General features: G+C 56.7%; 1 protein-coding gene across 1 annotated transcript in view; it reads left to right on the forward strand.

The window, feature by feature from the left end:
* SH3PXD2A (SH3 and PX domains 2A) overlaps positions 1-13,828 on the forward strand; it is a gene marked incomplete at its 3' end in the record, with an annotated part of 169,961 nt that overhangs the window by 151,562 nt on the left and 4,571 nt on the right. Inside the window, exons 10-13 of the mRNA XM_015559269.1 lie at positions 1,852-1,935; positions 7,184-7,301; positions 11,035-11,372; positions 12,423-12,472. Of these exons, the coding sequence (XP_015414755.1) occupies positions 1,852-1,935; positions 7,184-7,301; positions 11,035-11,372; positions 12,423-12,472 (590 nt within the window). The remainder of the gene's footprint in view (positions 1-1,851; positions 1,936-7,183; positions 7,302-11,034; positions 11,373-12,422; positions 12,473-13,828) is intronic.

Raw genomic sequence — 13,828 nt, forward strand, 5'->3', positions numbered from 1 at the left:
GGACCGCCAATGGCATGTCTGAGAGCCAGGGGGATGGAGGCCTGCCACCCGGGGCTGAGGCCACCTCCAGGCCTCCTCCCCTACCCTCTTCCCATTGCCCAGGCCAAAACAAGCAGTCCGCCTAGCGCCAGCTCCTTATTCATCCTTCCCCTAAACGTCCGTTACTCAGCAGGCAGTCGGAGCCCCACCCTTCCTCCTGTGATGCTTTGGTTCAGTCCCTTGACCAGAATGGCAGTCCCTGCAATGCATGTCCACCTTGTGACCGGGTTCCAGGGACCAGGCCCCACCAGGAAGTGCCATGTGCTCAGGCCAGGTGCTCAGTCCTTCCCGCTGCCTCCTAAGCCCCGGAGTGGGGCCTTCATCCTATCAAAGCTTCCCTAACCACTGTCAGAGTCCTCCCAGGCTGGCCTCACACAGGCCCTGACTTACGTTCCACCGAGCTCGCTCAGTCCCCTCGCTTGTTTCACTCCAGGGCAAGTGGTGTCCACTCCAATGAGAGGCGAGGAAGCAGGCTTAGAGAGGGTGGTGTAGAAACTTGGCCGTGGGGCCTGGACTGAATCCACACCTCCTGACCTTTAGTCCAGGCCTCCTGCTTACAAGAAGCAGACCACACAGGCCACTGTCCTCCTTCCAGGCAAGCAGCTCCTTCCCAAGAAGCTTTGGTGGCATTTGGTTCAGGTGTGTCCGGACAGTTTGCTGGGACTCTAATTGCCCGCTTCCCTTTTCCAGACCTGGGCAGCCTAGCACCCTCCTCCTGCAGTGCCTAGAGGTGGGGGCCAGTTGGCACCCTGGAGTCCTGGTCTGGTGTCAGTGCCACTGGTGTTCCATGGGAAGGCGGGGGTATCTGGAACTGGGACGAGGCAACCAGACGACCGGCACAGAATGCTGGCCCAGAGAGGGTGGCTGGACGGAGGGGCCTGGAGCAGTGAGAGTCAGGAGAGGCAGCTTCTGTCATCAGAGTCACATGGATAATGTGCGGAGAAGGAACAGAACCAGGGCCCGTGGCCTCCACCCTTGTGTGCACTTCACTCGGCACCATTTCTTAGGGATCAGCCATGAGCTTGGCCTTTTGCCGGGGATCCAGATAGTCTTTGCCCTCAATGGGTGACTGAAAGCCGGACATAAACGCAGAACAGTAAGAGCTATAAGCCCTGTGGAAGGGATCTGAGTCTCTTCCACACACTGTGCCTGGCTCGTGGTGGCAGGGTCACAAGCAGGACCTGGTGAGTGGGGCGGCAAGCCCTGGTGTGATGGGCCCCCACACCGCCCCGGGAACAGGGACAACGGCTGGAGCAGTGGCCTCTCCCTGGGGTCCCCGCAGAGGGTCATCCTTGCACTGGCTGGAGCCAAGGACCCTCTCACCTCTCAGGTGCTGGGATTCTAAATCGGTGATGCGAACCTATGACACGCGTGTCAGAGGTGACACACGAACTCATTTTTTTGGTTGATTTTTCTTTGTTTATATATTTTCTTAAATACATAAAATAAATATCAAAAATATAAGTCTTTGTTTTACTATGGTTGCAAATATCAAAAAATTTCTATATGTGACACGGCACCAGAGTTAAGTTAGGGTTTTTCAAAATGCTGACACGCTGAGCTCAAAAGGTTCGCCATCACTGGTCTAAATTCTCAGCCCAACTCTGGTTCTGGGACATGACCTTCAGCTTTGGTCAGGCCCATGATGTCCCTTGTCAGACCTGCCCCCATCCGACAGGTGTGTGCCGCTGACCTGGGAGTGTGACCCTTCCCTTCCTCCCTCCCTCTCCTGCCCCATCCATCTCATCTTCATCTCCATTCTCTCCCCCGGTTCCTGTCGGCCGCGTGTTCCATCGCCATCTCCCACGCCAGTGTCCAAGAGACGCAAGGCCCATCTGCGGCGCCTGGATCGCCGGTGGACCCTGGGCGGGATGGTCAACAGGCAGCACAGCCGAGGTGACCGCGGGCGCCGGCTTCTCACCTGCAGCTGCCGCCTCTTTCTCTCACTAACACCTTGCTCCTCTCGGGCTCTGCCTGTGACCTCCTCACCCAGATCCACTGGCCAGGCTTTTCTCTCGCCCACTGCAGCTGTTTGGGGTGGGGAGGGGAAGGGAGGGGGGCACGGGGGCTGCTGGGAATTGGGATGACACTGGAGATGGTTTTGGTTTCTGTCTGTACGGGGGTGGGGGTCATGGGACCTGAGGCAGGGTGTGGGAGCAGTTGGACTTGATGGGCCACATTTTGTCTAGGGAACTGCAGATTAAGAGAACTGAGCGTTTCTGAATCTGTTCATGGGCCAACATGCACACACACACACACACACACACACACTCACACACATACACACCACCTGCATTGCCTTCCTCCCCTGAGAAGGTGCTCCCTGAGCCAAAGCTGTTCCAGCATTCCTTAGGGACAGAATAGGAAGAAGGACCAGCTCATAATCCACCTCCTCCAGCCAGCTCCCAGGGAACTAGAAAGGGAGCAAGAGCCAGACCCAGCCTGCTGTCTCCAGCATCTCCAGCACCAGCCACTGGGACTGGGGGTGGGGAGCTGCTGATCTAGAGGATTCCATGGAGGCCCCTGGTCTGCCACCCAGGCTAATCAGGAACCAAGACATTTGCAGGTTTAGGGCCTTTCCAACGTCCAGGAGCTGGGGACATAGTGGGTGCGGGCCTCTAACAAATCCCGACACATGTCCAGAGTCCCCTGGGCCAGAGCGGCCAGTTTCCCCTGCCTCTGGGAGAGCACGTTGTGTATGCTCCGGGCAGGGCCAGGGAGAGCTGAGAGGGTGTGTGATAAGCACTGGCCTCTCTAGAATGGCAGGGGTGCCCTGTGACTTGCACCCCGACCCTGAAGTTTGTTCCTGAACAAACATAAGACCATGTTCAGTATCTGTCCCCAAGCCCCAGGCATCAGGAAGCCTGGACTCTTTGGTGGCCACTGCCTGTGGCCGACTTAGTGTCAGGCTCAGAGCACTGACCGTGAGGAGCCTAGCTTGTCCTGAAGATGGAGTGTGGGTTGGACCCCGGAGGCTAGCACAGGGCAGAGGGCTGGGTCGTGGAAACAGCAAGAACAGGTGGGGTATAAAGCAAAAGCAGCCTAGAGCGAGGAGGGGGGGGACAGCATTGCTGGGGGACCAGGCTAGGACGCAGCCCCGAGCCTTGGTGGCAAAGGACAGCGGGACACGGGCCTGGAAAAAGCAGCAGGGAGGAAGGCGCAGCTTTTCCTATCCCCTCCAGCATCTGTTCCAAACACCGTGACACACTGAGCCCCAAGTACAACTGTCTCCACAGCCACATGGACGCGTGCAGCCAGTGACGCACCACTCTGCATAGCCCTGATGGCCACAGGACACTGTCCCAGCCAATCCCACAGCTGCACATCCACTCACGGGTACACACAATTCCACATATGCAACCACATGTAGACTGCTCCATGTACACATTATTTACACAGTCACAATAACAGACACGCACACTGCTCACGGCCACACATGTTTAGCTCTGCAGCAATACCACAAGTACACATATAGCTCCATGGAGTCTCATGTGCATGGCCCCCATGCCACAGATACACAGGCAGTATAGTCACAACTCCAAACATATATCACATATATGTAGATACAAATACCCAGCCAGACACATACTTCTGTGGTCACCCATAAATATGTAAATTCAAGTCCACAACTCCCTCCCCCCTCACACACACACACACACACACACACACACACACACACACGCACATAAGAGATCTAAACAACATTATTTCCCAGTCTTAGCCCTAAGTTAAATCAGGCAGCCAAGAAAAACTTGCTAGAAGTTGGCTAGGAGACACTTGGTTACGAAGAGCCGAGCTGATGGGGGGAAGCAGGCAGTAGGTCAGATAGGACTAGACAAGAGAAAAGCAGTGCCTCCCCAGGGCCTCCATTCCCTGTTCCCTCAGCCAACCAGGCCTTTGGAATCCAAAGGCCCCTTGCAGTGGGGTTGGGTAAATTGTGGGGGCCCACAGGGGAACCGGGGAGACTGCTGACGGAGGGGAAAGTGTTTGGAAAGAGGAGGCGTCTGTGGTTTGGAAACTGCAGGGCTCTCCAGCCCCTGCCTCCAAAACCAAAATAGGCCTGTCCACCTCCCCGCAGCCACCCACCCACTCACCCAGCGGGCGGCCTGGCCAGCCCTTCCTGGGCGGGGTTGCCACCATCTTTGGATGGCATATCCGAGTGGCCACAGCCATGGTGTTTCTCAGAAGCCCCGAGTGCCCCCCAGAGCTCATAGTCCCCATTCCCTCAACTCCAAAGGGGCATCTCTCCTGGAGACCCCAACCAACCTGAATCTCTCACCACCCCTCGAGGCCATTTCCATCTGCCTGGGCATCCTCCCACCTGGTCCCTAGGTGGAAGGTGTGGCCCTGCTTCTGCAAGGGGCTGGCTGTGCTGCTCCCTTGGGGAAACCTGGGAGCTAGGGGCCTGAGTTCCACGTAGCACATGTTCACACAGAGGGAATTCACGCCTCCACTGTCGGAGCCAGCCGTGGCGGAAAACCAAGCCCCCAGACAGACCAGTTGGAAGAGTTGCCTGGCCTGGAACCAGGACCCTGAGTTTTCATCACCTGGAACCTACACAGCTCCAGGGCAGGACAGGCCTTGGAGCCAGCCAGATAAATCGCTAGGAGCCCATAAACTCCCAGACACCTGTGTTCTCGGCGGCCTCGGGGCCACCAAGAGAAGGGCCTTTTGCAGGAGCACCTCGGCTCTCCCGGGGAAGGTCAACATCCTTGATGCCGCCCACCTCAAGAGGGTCAGGGGGATGCGGGTGGTTATAGGACCCCCGGGGCTCGGTCCTGGGCACGCCCCCGGGGGCTGTGGAGGCTGGTGCATGGGCCTGGAAGCTCCCAAGCCTGAGCCCACATGACAGGGTTTAGGCCGTGTTCTCTGCCCTGCGGCTGGGCAGGGCTCCTCTGATCTTCCTGAGAGAAGGACTGTAATTTTTCTCTGCAAAAGCAACTTTGCCTAGGAAAACTTTAATGATGGCTTCCTGCTGGAACCACAGGCTTTTAAAAATAGCCCAGCTGAGCAAAGGCAAAATGTGGAGCCCAGGCCTCGCCGCCCCCTAAACCTCAGAACTCTAGCTTCCCGGGGCCTGGCGCTGCCCCTCTGGCCGCCGCCGGGGCCAGGCTACACCGGACCCCGCTGGAAAATGGAGCGGGACCAGGAGCAGGCAGGAGAGTGGAGGGCTGGCCTCTGGAACACGGAACTTCTCAAAGGCCGAGTCAGAAGCTGGCCGAAGGAGGTTCTCAGGCGGTCTTGGCAGCTCGCGGCACGGCTGCACTGGAATCTGAAAGCTTCCAGGAGCCGGTCGGTGCTGAGAGAGGCTCACAGTGGAGAAGAGATGCCCACGGGTCGTCATCCACCTTCTGCCTTTTGGCGGCCTTTCACGTTCGGCCCTCGGCCCATCAGCTCTGTCCTCACAGCCTGGCAGGGCAGCTGCCTCCATCCCAAAGGGAGCTGTTATCTCAGCCCAGGACAGGACTGCAGACAGGACCCCGATAATCCAGGGAAGAATGAACAGATGGCCTTCCTTTCACAGGCGTTTGGGGTGGCAGCTGCCTCCTCCCCCGACTGCTGCCCGAGACTCACTCATCCAGGCTGCCCTCCAGGGTCCAGCTAAGGAGTTGGGGTGATTGTCACAGCTGGAAGCCAGGAGGTGGGGGGCAGGCATCTCAGAAACTCGTGTTCTGTGCCAGCATCCTACTATTTTGAGCTCGCAGAAAGCCTCCCGCCCAGCGCCCCTGCTCAGCCCCGCCTGCCCCTTCATCCACGCGCCCACAGTCCATTTGGAGCTCCTGTTGTGTGCAAGGCACTGTCTCAGCCCCAGGGGAGCACCCACACGGGAGAAGACAACGTAGGTTTAGGGTGCCCCCTCCAAGGGCCGTGGCCAGATGGCCGGTTCTTCTCTACCTATGCTCCTAGTTCTCCTCGAGGGCAGGGTGGGGACACGTACATCTTCCTGAAGCCTGCGTGGTCCTCTGGGAGGCTCTCCATCCAGGAGGCAGGGTTTGTGGCCAGCCAGCTGTGGGTCTAACTGTCAGGGCGTCCTCGAGGCAGGCAGAGCTGGCCCCAGTAGAAGCAGAAGAATCACCTCCCTGGGAGCCTGAGCAAGGAGCCATGTGGAGGCAGCAGGGCCCGCTGCCAGGAGAGAGGCTGAAGGAACCAGGGAAGACACATGTGGCCCAGCCTCCCATGCCTGCCCTCCCACGCCTTCCCTGAGCTCCCACAAGGCGCCTCTTTCCCAGTGCCTGGGAGACTCTGAACAGGCCCACAGTCAGACGGGGAGACCAGAGCAGGCAGCTCCCAGAGGTGATCTGCCATGCTGTGTGGTCAGCTCGGCATGCTGTCCTCCAGACCAGCAGTCCCCGACCTTTCGGACCTCGCGGACCACCAGTGGTCCGCGGACCACCGGTTGGTGACCGCTGCTCCAGATAACGTACGGGCACGGCAGCTCGCTCAGGGCTCTGCGAGGTCCTGCCTGGTTGTGCTCGTTGTCCATGGGATCCTTATCTTAACAAGACGCATAACCTGTCCCATGGAACATGTGTTACCCAAAATTCTCTCAGGGAAATCACATGATCAGGTGACCAGATGACCAGATGAGTGGTCAGATAAGGCTTCCCTGAGGACGGGGCTCCGGGGCATTCACAAGACCAGACAGAAAGGATAAGGGGTTGAGGTGGAGAAGGGCTAGAAGAGCAAGTCCGAGACCCAGAAGTGTCACACATTCAGGGCAAGGGGAGGTGTGCCGTGGGGCCTCCAGGCATTCAGGGGACACTCAGGCTTGGTCTCAGACTTCTCAACACAGGCCCCATGAAGGACCGGTTCCTCCTAACCCTGCCCTCAGCCCATGGAGCTGGGAGCCGAAGGACTCCAGGCCCCGGCAGCCTGGCTGCTGTTACTGGGCTAGGAGGCCGGGAGAGCCTTGGTGTGGCCCAGGGTTTTGCCAGACCACCTGAGGCCCTGGCTGGCTTTGGCACACACTGGGAGCAGCGATGAAGCCTGGTCCCTTCTCTTCCCTGGAAGAGCCAGATGCTGACCCAGTGCACCTTGGCAACCAGCTAAGCAAGGCCAGGCCAGGGAGGAGGAAGAGGCAGGAAGGAGGAGCGCATCCCAATCTCAAGTAATTGTGCTTTCTTGCTTGTCCTGCCACCCACAGAGGAGAAGTATGTCACTGTGCAGCCTTACACCAGCCAAAGCAAGGACGAGATTGGCTTTGAGAAGGGCGTCACCGTGGAGGTGATCAGGAAGAACTTGGAGGGCTGGTGGTACATCAGGTAGGAGCCTCAGCAGAGGAGCGAGATGCCCTGAGCAGCAGAGCAGGTAGATACTGCTGAGTGGCCGGGGACACCAGATGGCGAGTAGATACCGACAGGAGCTTCGCACCCACGGCCCTGGCTTGGCGGCACTGAGCCTGCACAGCTGAACATCCCAAACAGAGATTGCTCATTTCGCAGATCCTCTCCTGGGACACCTAAAGCAGAGCCTGAGCGGCCGCCAGCGGGGCACAGGGGCTCCGGCCTAGCTTGCAGGCGATGTTGCAATCGCTCCCCTGCAAGACCCATGCCGCTGCCAAGAGGGTCCGGCACATCTGAATTTGGTTTTCTGAATCCAGTTTGGGCTGCTGCCTGGTGTGCTTTGCAGCTCAGGCCGCCTGGAGCGCTGGCGTCCTCAGGCCTTGCTGAGGTCCCAGCCGGCCGCCCCTGCTGCCCACGGCTCAGCACTCCGGCTGTCCCCAGCTGTCCCCTTTGCAGGGCTGGCTCACGTGGTTGTGAGAGCTGAGCCCAGGCCTGGTTCGGAGGCCTCTTCCTTCTGCTCCTCCCTCTCCCAGGGCCTGCTCACACTCCCCAGCTGAGAAACCCACTGGGGAGTAGGAGGGGAGTTCGGAGCTTTTCTGATGCTCCTGGAAACAAACAAAACCCGTGGGCTTCACCCCACCTCTCCCCTACCGAGTCCTGCCCCTCCAGTCCCCTCTGCCGTGGAACTCCAGGCCAGCGCCACCCTCAGGGAGCCTTACTCTCAGGAAATGTTTTAGTTCCTTTGGGACCGGCTCAGCTGTGCTTTATTTGTCCAATGTCTTTCTTCTCTGCCTGTAACCAGGTTGGCAGAGATAGGCCCCCATCTATGGGCTTGGGGACCACCTTGCCGGCCCACCACACCTGGGCACCCTAGACCCACTGTGGGCAGGATTCATGCTCCAGGCTGTCTCCCACCATGGGGACAGGATTGGCCAAGGTGGCGCGGGCCTGCAGAGATGGTTGCTCAGACCATGCCGACCGGCCAACGCTGATGGTGTTGAGATCGGTCGGTGCTGATGGGTAGGATGAAGGTCACTGGCTTCATGGGATTGAACTTCAATGTGACCTGACAGGACAGAGCTGCCCTGACCCTGTGCACGTCAGTCTGGAGGGCTGAGGTGTCCCTTTCTGTCTGGTTAGGTGGGTCAGGACTGTGTGCCTGGACGTGTGCTGCCCAAAGCCCTGCTCGTAGACGTGCATGTGCTCTCAGCAGTGGAAGCTAGCGCCAACCCCAAATCCAACAACCATGTGTCTGGCGTAGGAAGCCGGCGATCGGTCTGGCAGGCTGGTTACCTGGACCACTTGCTGGGAGGTTATCTACAAAGCTGCTGGCTTTTGTTTTCTTTTGTTGTTTGTTTGTGGGTTTTTTTTTGCGTTTTCTAAAATGACCAATAAAGCCACTTCGTGCTGCTTTTTCTAGTCAGCTCTTGTCCCCATGGTCTACCCCTTTAGCCAGCGGGAGCTTCAACTGAGAAAACCCTGCTGAAAGGGTTCCACCTTAAGAAGGCTGCCAGACACCCCCTTAAATATGCCATTTCCCAACATTCCAGGCTCTGTGTTGATCCTCATTTCCTGTCTTTCTTCTCCACCCCCATCCCCCACACGCCCCCTCCTTCTCCCTCCATCTCCTTTTCCAGTTTGCTTCCCTCTGGAGTCATTCCATGCTCCAGAGCTGGAAAGCAGATGTGAGCCGAGTTGGACCCAGACACACACATAGCCGCTCCTGATTCCCTCGCCTCTCTCCGCCTGGAATCTAATTTTATCCATGTAACAGCGAAGGAACACACAGGATTTGAAACGGGAGCACTGGGGGCAGTGAGCTGCCCCGACCGTCACTCCCGTGACACCCTGCTCCCCACCTCTCCAGTGTTCTCAGCAAAGCACCTGCAGCAGCGGGCAGCTTCCTCTTCCTCTTTTCTCCGCGATGCGGGAGCTCCCGCTGCTGAGCCAGACGCTGCCACCAGCTAGCTGTGTGACCCTCTCCTACTTGCTTTGCTTTTCTGAGCCTTGGTTGCTGCCAAGATTAGGCATCTTGAGTAGTTGCTTCTACCCACCCCTGAAATTCTGTGCTTCTGTCTGTTAGCGCCATGGTTTCCATCCATTTGTTCACTGATGTCTGCCTTTCAAGCCCCAAACAGGGAGCCAGATGGGCGAGCGTGGGTCAGCCTGCTTCCTTGTACCTGTGGCATACACAGGGAAAGCCACCCCTACCCAAGCTTTCCAGCAAAGCTCAAGACATGCAGATAGAAACTTCTTCCACATTCCCTTTTCTGCCACCTAATGAGTGCCCAAGAGCAAGGTCAGATGGAGAGGCAGGGGAGAGGGGCTTGTCAGACATCTGGCATGGAGGAGCCATTCCAAAGAGCCAGATGTGTCCCAGGAAGCAGACAGGGACATCACAGACCAGACTCGGGGGCATGGGCAACTCCTGGACGAGGAAAGGAGCTCCCAGGAGTTTGGGTAGAAGCTCAACCCCATGGAGGGGCAAAAGGAGGGGAAGCTTGTTTTCAGAAGTCATTGAATCGCCTAAAATGAAGTCAGCCCTGTCATTTGCCTTTTCTCTTGTTTATGGGATTTTGGGTTTTGTTTTCGTTTTGCCATACCAGAGGTTTTACTTTTATCCAGTCATGTGCTTTATCCGCAGCCTCTCCAGATTCAGCAAGTATTCGCAACTTGCATTTTTATTTTGCGATACAGTGTGAGGCCAGGGTCCCGCTTGTTTTTCTTAACTGATAATCAGTTGTCCCCAAGTCACTCACTGACTAAGCCATCCTTACCCCACTAATTTGAAATGTTCCTTTTAGCATTGGTCTGTTGGTGGACTTGTTCTGTGAACTTGATTTGTCTGCTATTTCTGCGTGGTACCAGTACTTCCCCCATTCAGTCACTCTTCTTTAGAGATATCTTCCTAGTTGGTTTTAATGTGTTCATCCTTTTGGATAAATTTTTGCAGTGACTCTATCCCTGCATTTTTTAAAAAATAAATTTTTTATTGATTTCAGAGAGGAAGGGAGAGAGAGAGAAACATCAATGATGAGAGAGAATCATTGATCAGCTGCCTCCTGCATGTTCCCTACTAGGGATCAAGCCCACAATTCGGGCATGTGCCCTTGACCAGAATCAAACCCAGGACCCTTCAATCCACAGGCCGGCGCTCTATCCACTGAGCCAAACCAACTAGTGCTATCCCTGCATTTGGCTCAAGAGAAAGAAATTGAGCTCCTGGGTCCAAGATGCCGTAGACCAGAACTCGGGTTTTCGAACTCACCTGGGCTACCTCTTCGCCTCTCTGATAATAATACTTCACTTTCCAATAGGACATTTAACTCAAGACACCTTCTCATTTCTTATCTCTACAATTGCCCTCTACTTATTGCGAGGTAGCAGGCAATTATGAAATCTGCCTTTCAGGCAACCCACAGTTTGAGGGATCTTTTAACCTGAAGGTCCCACATTTGCCTGACTTTGCAGAGTGTGAGCACTCACACCAAGAGGGATCACAGAGAGCAAGGGGATGGGAAGAAGTGGTGTTTAAGGTGTCTTTCCCACCTGCCTGGTTCCGGTTCTCTCTGGAGGAGTGGGAATGCCAAGTGTCTGCTGAACACCGTAGAAAAGGCTCTGCTGGGCAAGGCCTGATGGAGCCTGGGCCTGGGAGGGGTGTGAGGTCAGGCCTCAGTGCTCTAATGCCCCATGTCCCACTCCTCCCCCATAGGTACCTGGGCAAAGAAGGCTGGGCACCAGCCTCCTACCTGAAGAAAGCCAAGGATGACCTGCCAGCTCGGAAGAAGAATCTGGCGGGCCCGGTGGAGATCATTGGGAACATCATGGAGATCAGCAACCTGTTGAACAAGAAGACATCAGGGGACAAAGAGACGCCCCCAGCCGAAGGCGAGGGCCCAGAGGCCCCCATTGCCAAGAAGGAGATCAGCCTGCCCATCCTCTGCAACGCCTCCAACGGCAGCGCCCTGGGGATCCCCGAGAGGACCGTCTCCAAGCTGGCCCAGGGCTCCCCAGCTGTGGCCAGGATTGCCCCTCAGCGGGCCCAGATCAGTAAGAGCCTTGCCGAGCCCTGGGTCCTTGCTGCAAAGCAATTGAGAGAGTGGGCATGGGGTAAAGGAAAGCTAGAGGGGTGTGCAGGACCCCCATGTCATTTTCTTCTTGATATATTGATGACCCCTCACCCCTGACCCCAGCCTCACTCTGCCCACTTGTCTCACGCTAATTACAAGAGTGGACAAGGCAGTTCCTCCCCACTGCTCCACTGAAGACAAATTACTTGAGTGTAAAAGGTGCTGGCATTCCCGTCCCTAGTGGAGAGCCCGGAGTGCTCCCTTTGCAGAGAAGTGTAGCCCCGGGCTATGAAATGAGCCGAAGGTGCAAGGCTGCTTTGCTGATAGAGGAACATCTTTCTGGGCCTTCCCCCTCCTTCCCGATGGCCTTCCCCCAGTTGCTAGAAACCGAAAAGACATGGACAGGCTGGCTTTACCTCTCTGCACGAGCATATTTTTAAGGGGCGTTCTTCAGGAACCTCCCTCCTTCGCACGGGAGGAACCGGCTCTCAGGCACACTCTGAATCTCGCGCGTCCCTGGCTCACAGAGCCTTCGTTTGGGGGTTGAACTGTTCTCTATTATGAGAGACAAGCTTCTGTGTGTGTCCAGCCGGCCTTAAATCTGGAGGAAAGCTGTTTTGATTCTAAACATGGTTAAGTCAGCTCTGTGCCTGCAGTCTTTCAGGCAAGCAGTTGGGAAATCTGAGGGCATCGCCTCTAGCCTGGAATTGCGCCAGCTTCTAGGGATTCAGTAGTGAGCGCCCGAGAGACACGGGTTCGGCTCCCAACTTTGATACTCTATGCACTTGGATAAAGCTATATACCCTTTCTCCTCAAAAACGCCTCCTCAGTGTCTGCACATTTCACAATGTGCACATCACCTCAGAGGGTCCGTGGACCCCCCCGGCAGCACAGCCAGGGAAGTGAGAGCATGGGTCCATGCAGGAACTTCCCAGAACCCGAGGGTGGTTATGCCCAGGGAAGCAGGTACAGGCTGTGTTGCCCAGCGTCTGGCTGGCATTCATTCTTTAAGCCATATGTCTTCTTCCAGGCTCCCCCAACCTAAGGACAAGGCCTCCACCTCGCAGAGAATCCAGCCTGGTATGTGCCATACCTCGTCTGTCTGTTCCCTTCCTGGGGATGCGCTGCTGCAGCCCCAGTCAATGGGCTGTCACACTGCAAAGCCTGCTGGTCCAGAGGTTTCCCAGGGCCTCGCTGGACCTTCAGCTTTGTGGGGCTGGGGGCAGAGAGGGAAGCCTGCAGATTCCAACCTTTTGGGGGACCTAGCTAGACAGTTTATAATCAGAAACGCTCTGCACTCCAAAACTAAATAAATCCATCCCGGCCACTGCACTGGCAGACATAAACATTTAGACTGGCCGGCGAGTGTCCAGCCAGGGCATTGCCAGGGGCTGGAAATGCAGCTGCTGTCCATGTGAGCCTGGACACCTTTCAGCCTCGCCTTCCTTGCTTAGGAATGCCCGGTCGAGGTGGTGGATGCCAGAGCCAGGAGGGCAGACCAGTGAGCATCCTCCAGGAGGAGGGGTCGATGGCCAGGGCTGGCTTTTATGCTAAAGCTTAAAGATGCTCAGTGCTACTGGGGTGCCTGGCACCGGTGGGTGGGACTTCCTGGTACCCAGACCATCAGGGACACAGCTGTGCACTCAGAGTGCTGGGCTGGGGCCAGCGGTGATGCTGGTGGCAGGCCGAGCCCTAGAGCGGAGAACTGTTATCAGCGGCAGGGAGATGTGTGGAAAGAATGGGGCTCGAGCCTGCCAATCATGGATTCATATTCCACCCTGACACTTAGGAACAGCCACCCCCAGGGCAAGTTGCTTCCCCGCACAAGCCTCAGTTTTCTCATCTGTAAGTACCAGCCATCTCCCAGGGCTGTCGTAAGGGCGAAATGAGACGATGGGTACTGTGGGCTGATGGTCAGGTTTCCATTTCCTGTATCAGCTGGGACTGTTGGGCAGACTACCTGTGACTCTGTGTGGAAACAGATTTCTGAAGTCACATCTGGGCTAACAGCGAGGGTTACTGTGACCAGTGCCGACTGCCCAGGGTTGGGGGATGGCGGCAGTTCCTGGAGAAGCGGGCCTTCAGTAAACGGGATTATTGAAGATTTGGCCCCTGGAAATGCGACCGCCTGGCCCTGGCCACCAGCCCCAGCGGAGTTTCTGTCTCCCTTTTCCCTGTGTTTTACACAACTAAACAGCGAGTTCTTTCCTGCTGTTTCTCTCAGGCCCAGCTAATTATGTTTGGGCAGACTTGATTTTGGCAAGAAGGGGGTAATTCCTTCCACACTTACCAAACACAGGGCTTGCTGAGGCAGGGCTGCTGTTTCCAGCTAGGCCCGGCCGAATCCCACTTGGCCAGGGGTCTGGGCTGTGCTGGGGCCTGGGCCACATCAGCTCACATGCACGGCTGCAGGGCCAGGCATCAGGGGAGGGAAAG

Source organism: Myotis davidii, unplaced genomic scaffold (assembly GCF_000327345.1).
Source record: "Myotis davidii unplaced genomic scaffold, ASM32734v1 scaffold332, whole genome shotgun sequence".
NCBI classification, from domain to species: domain Eukaryota; kingdom Metazoa; phylum Chordata; class Mammalia; order Chiroptera; family Vespertilionidae; genus Myotis; species Myotis davidii.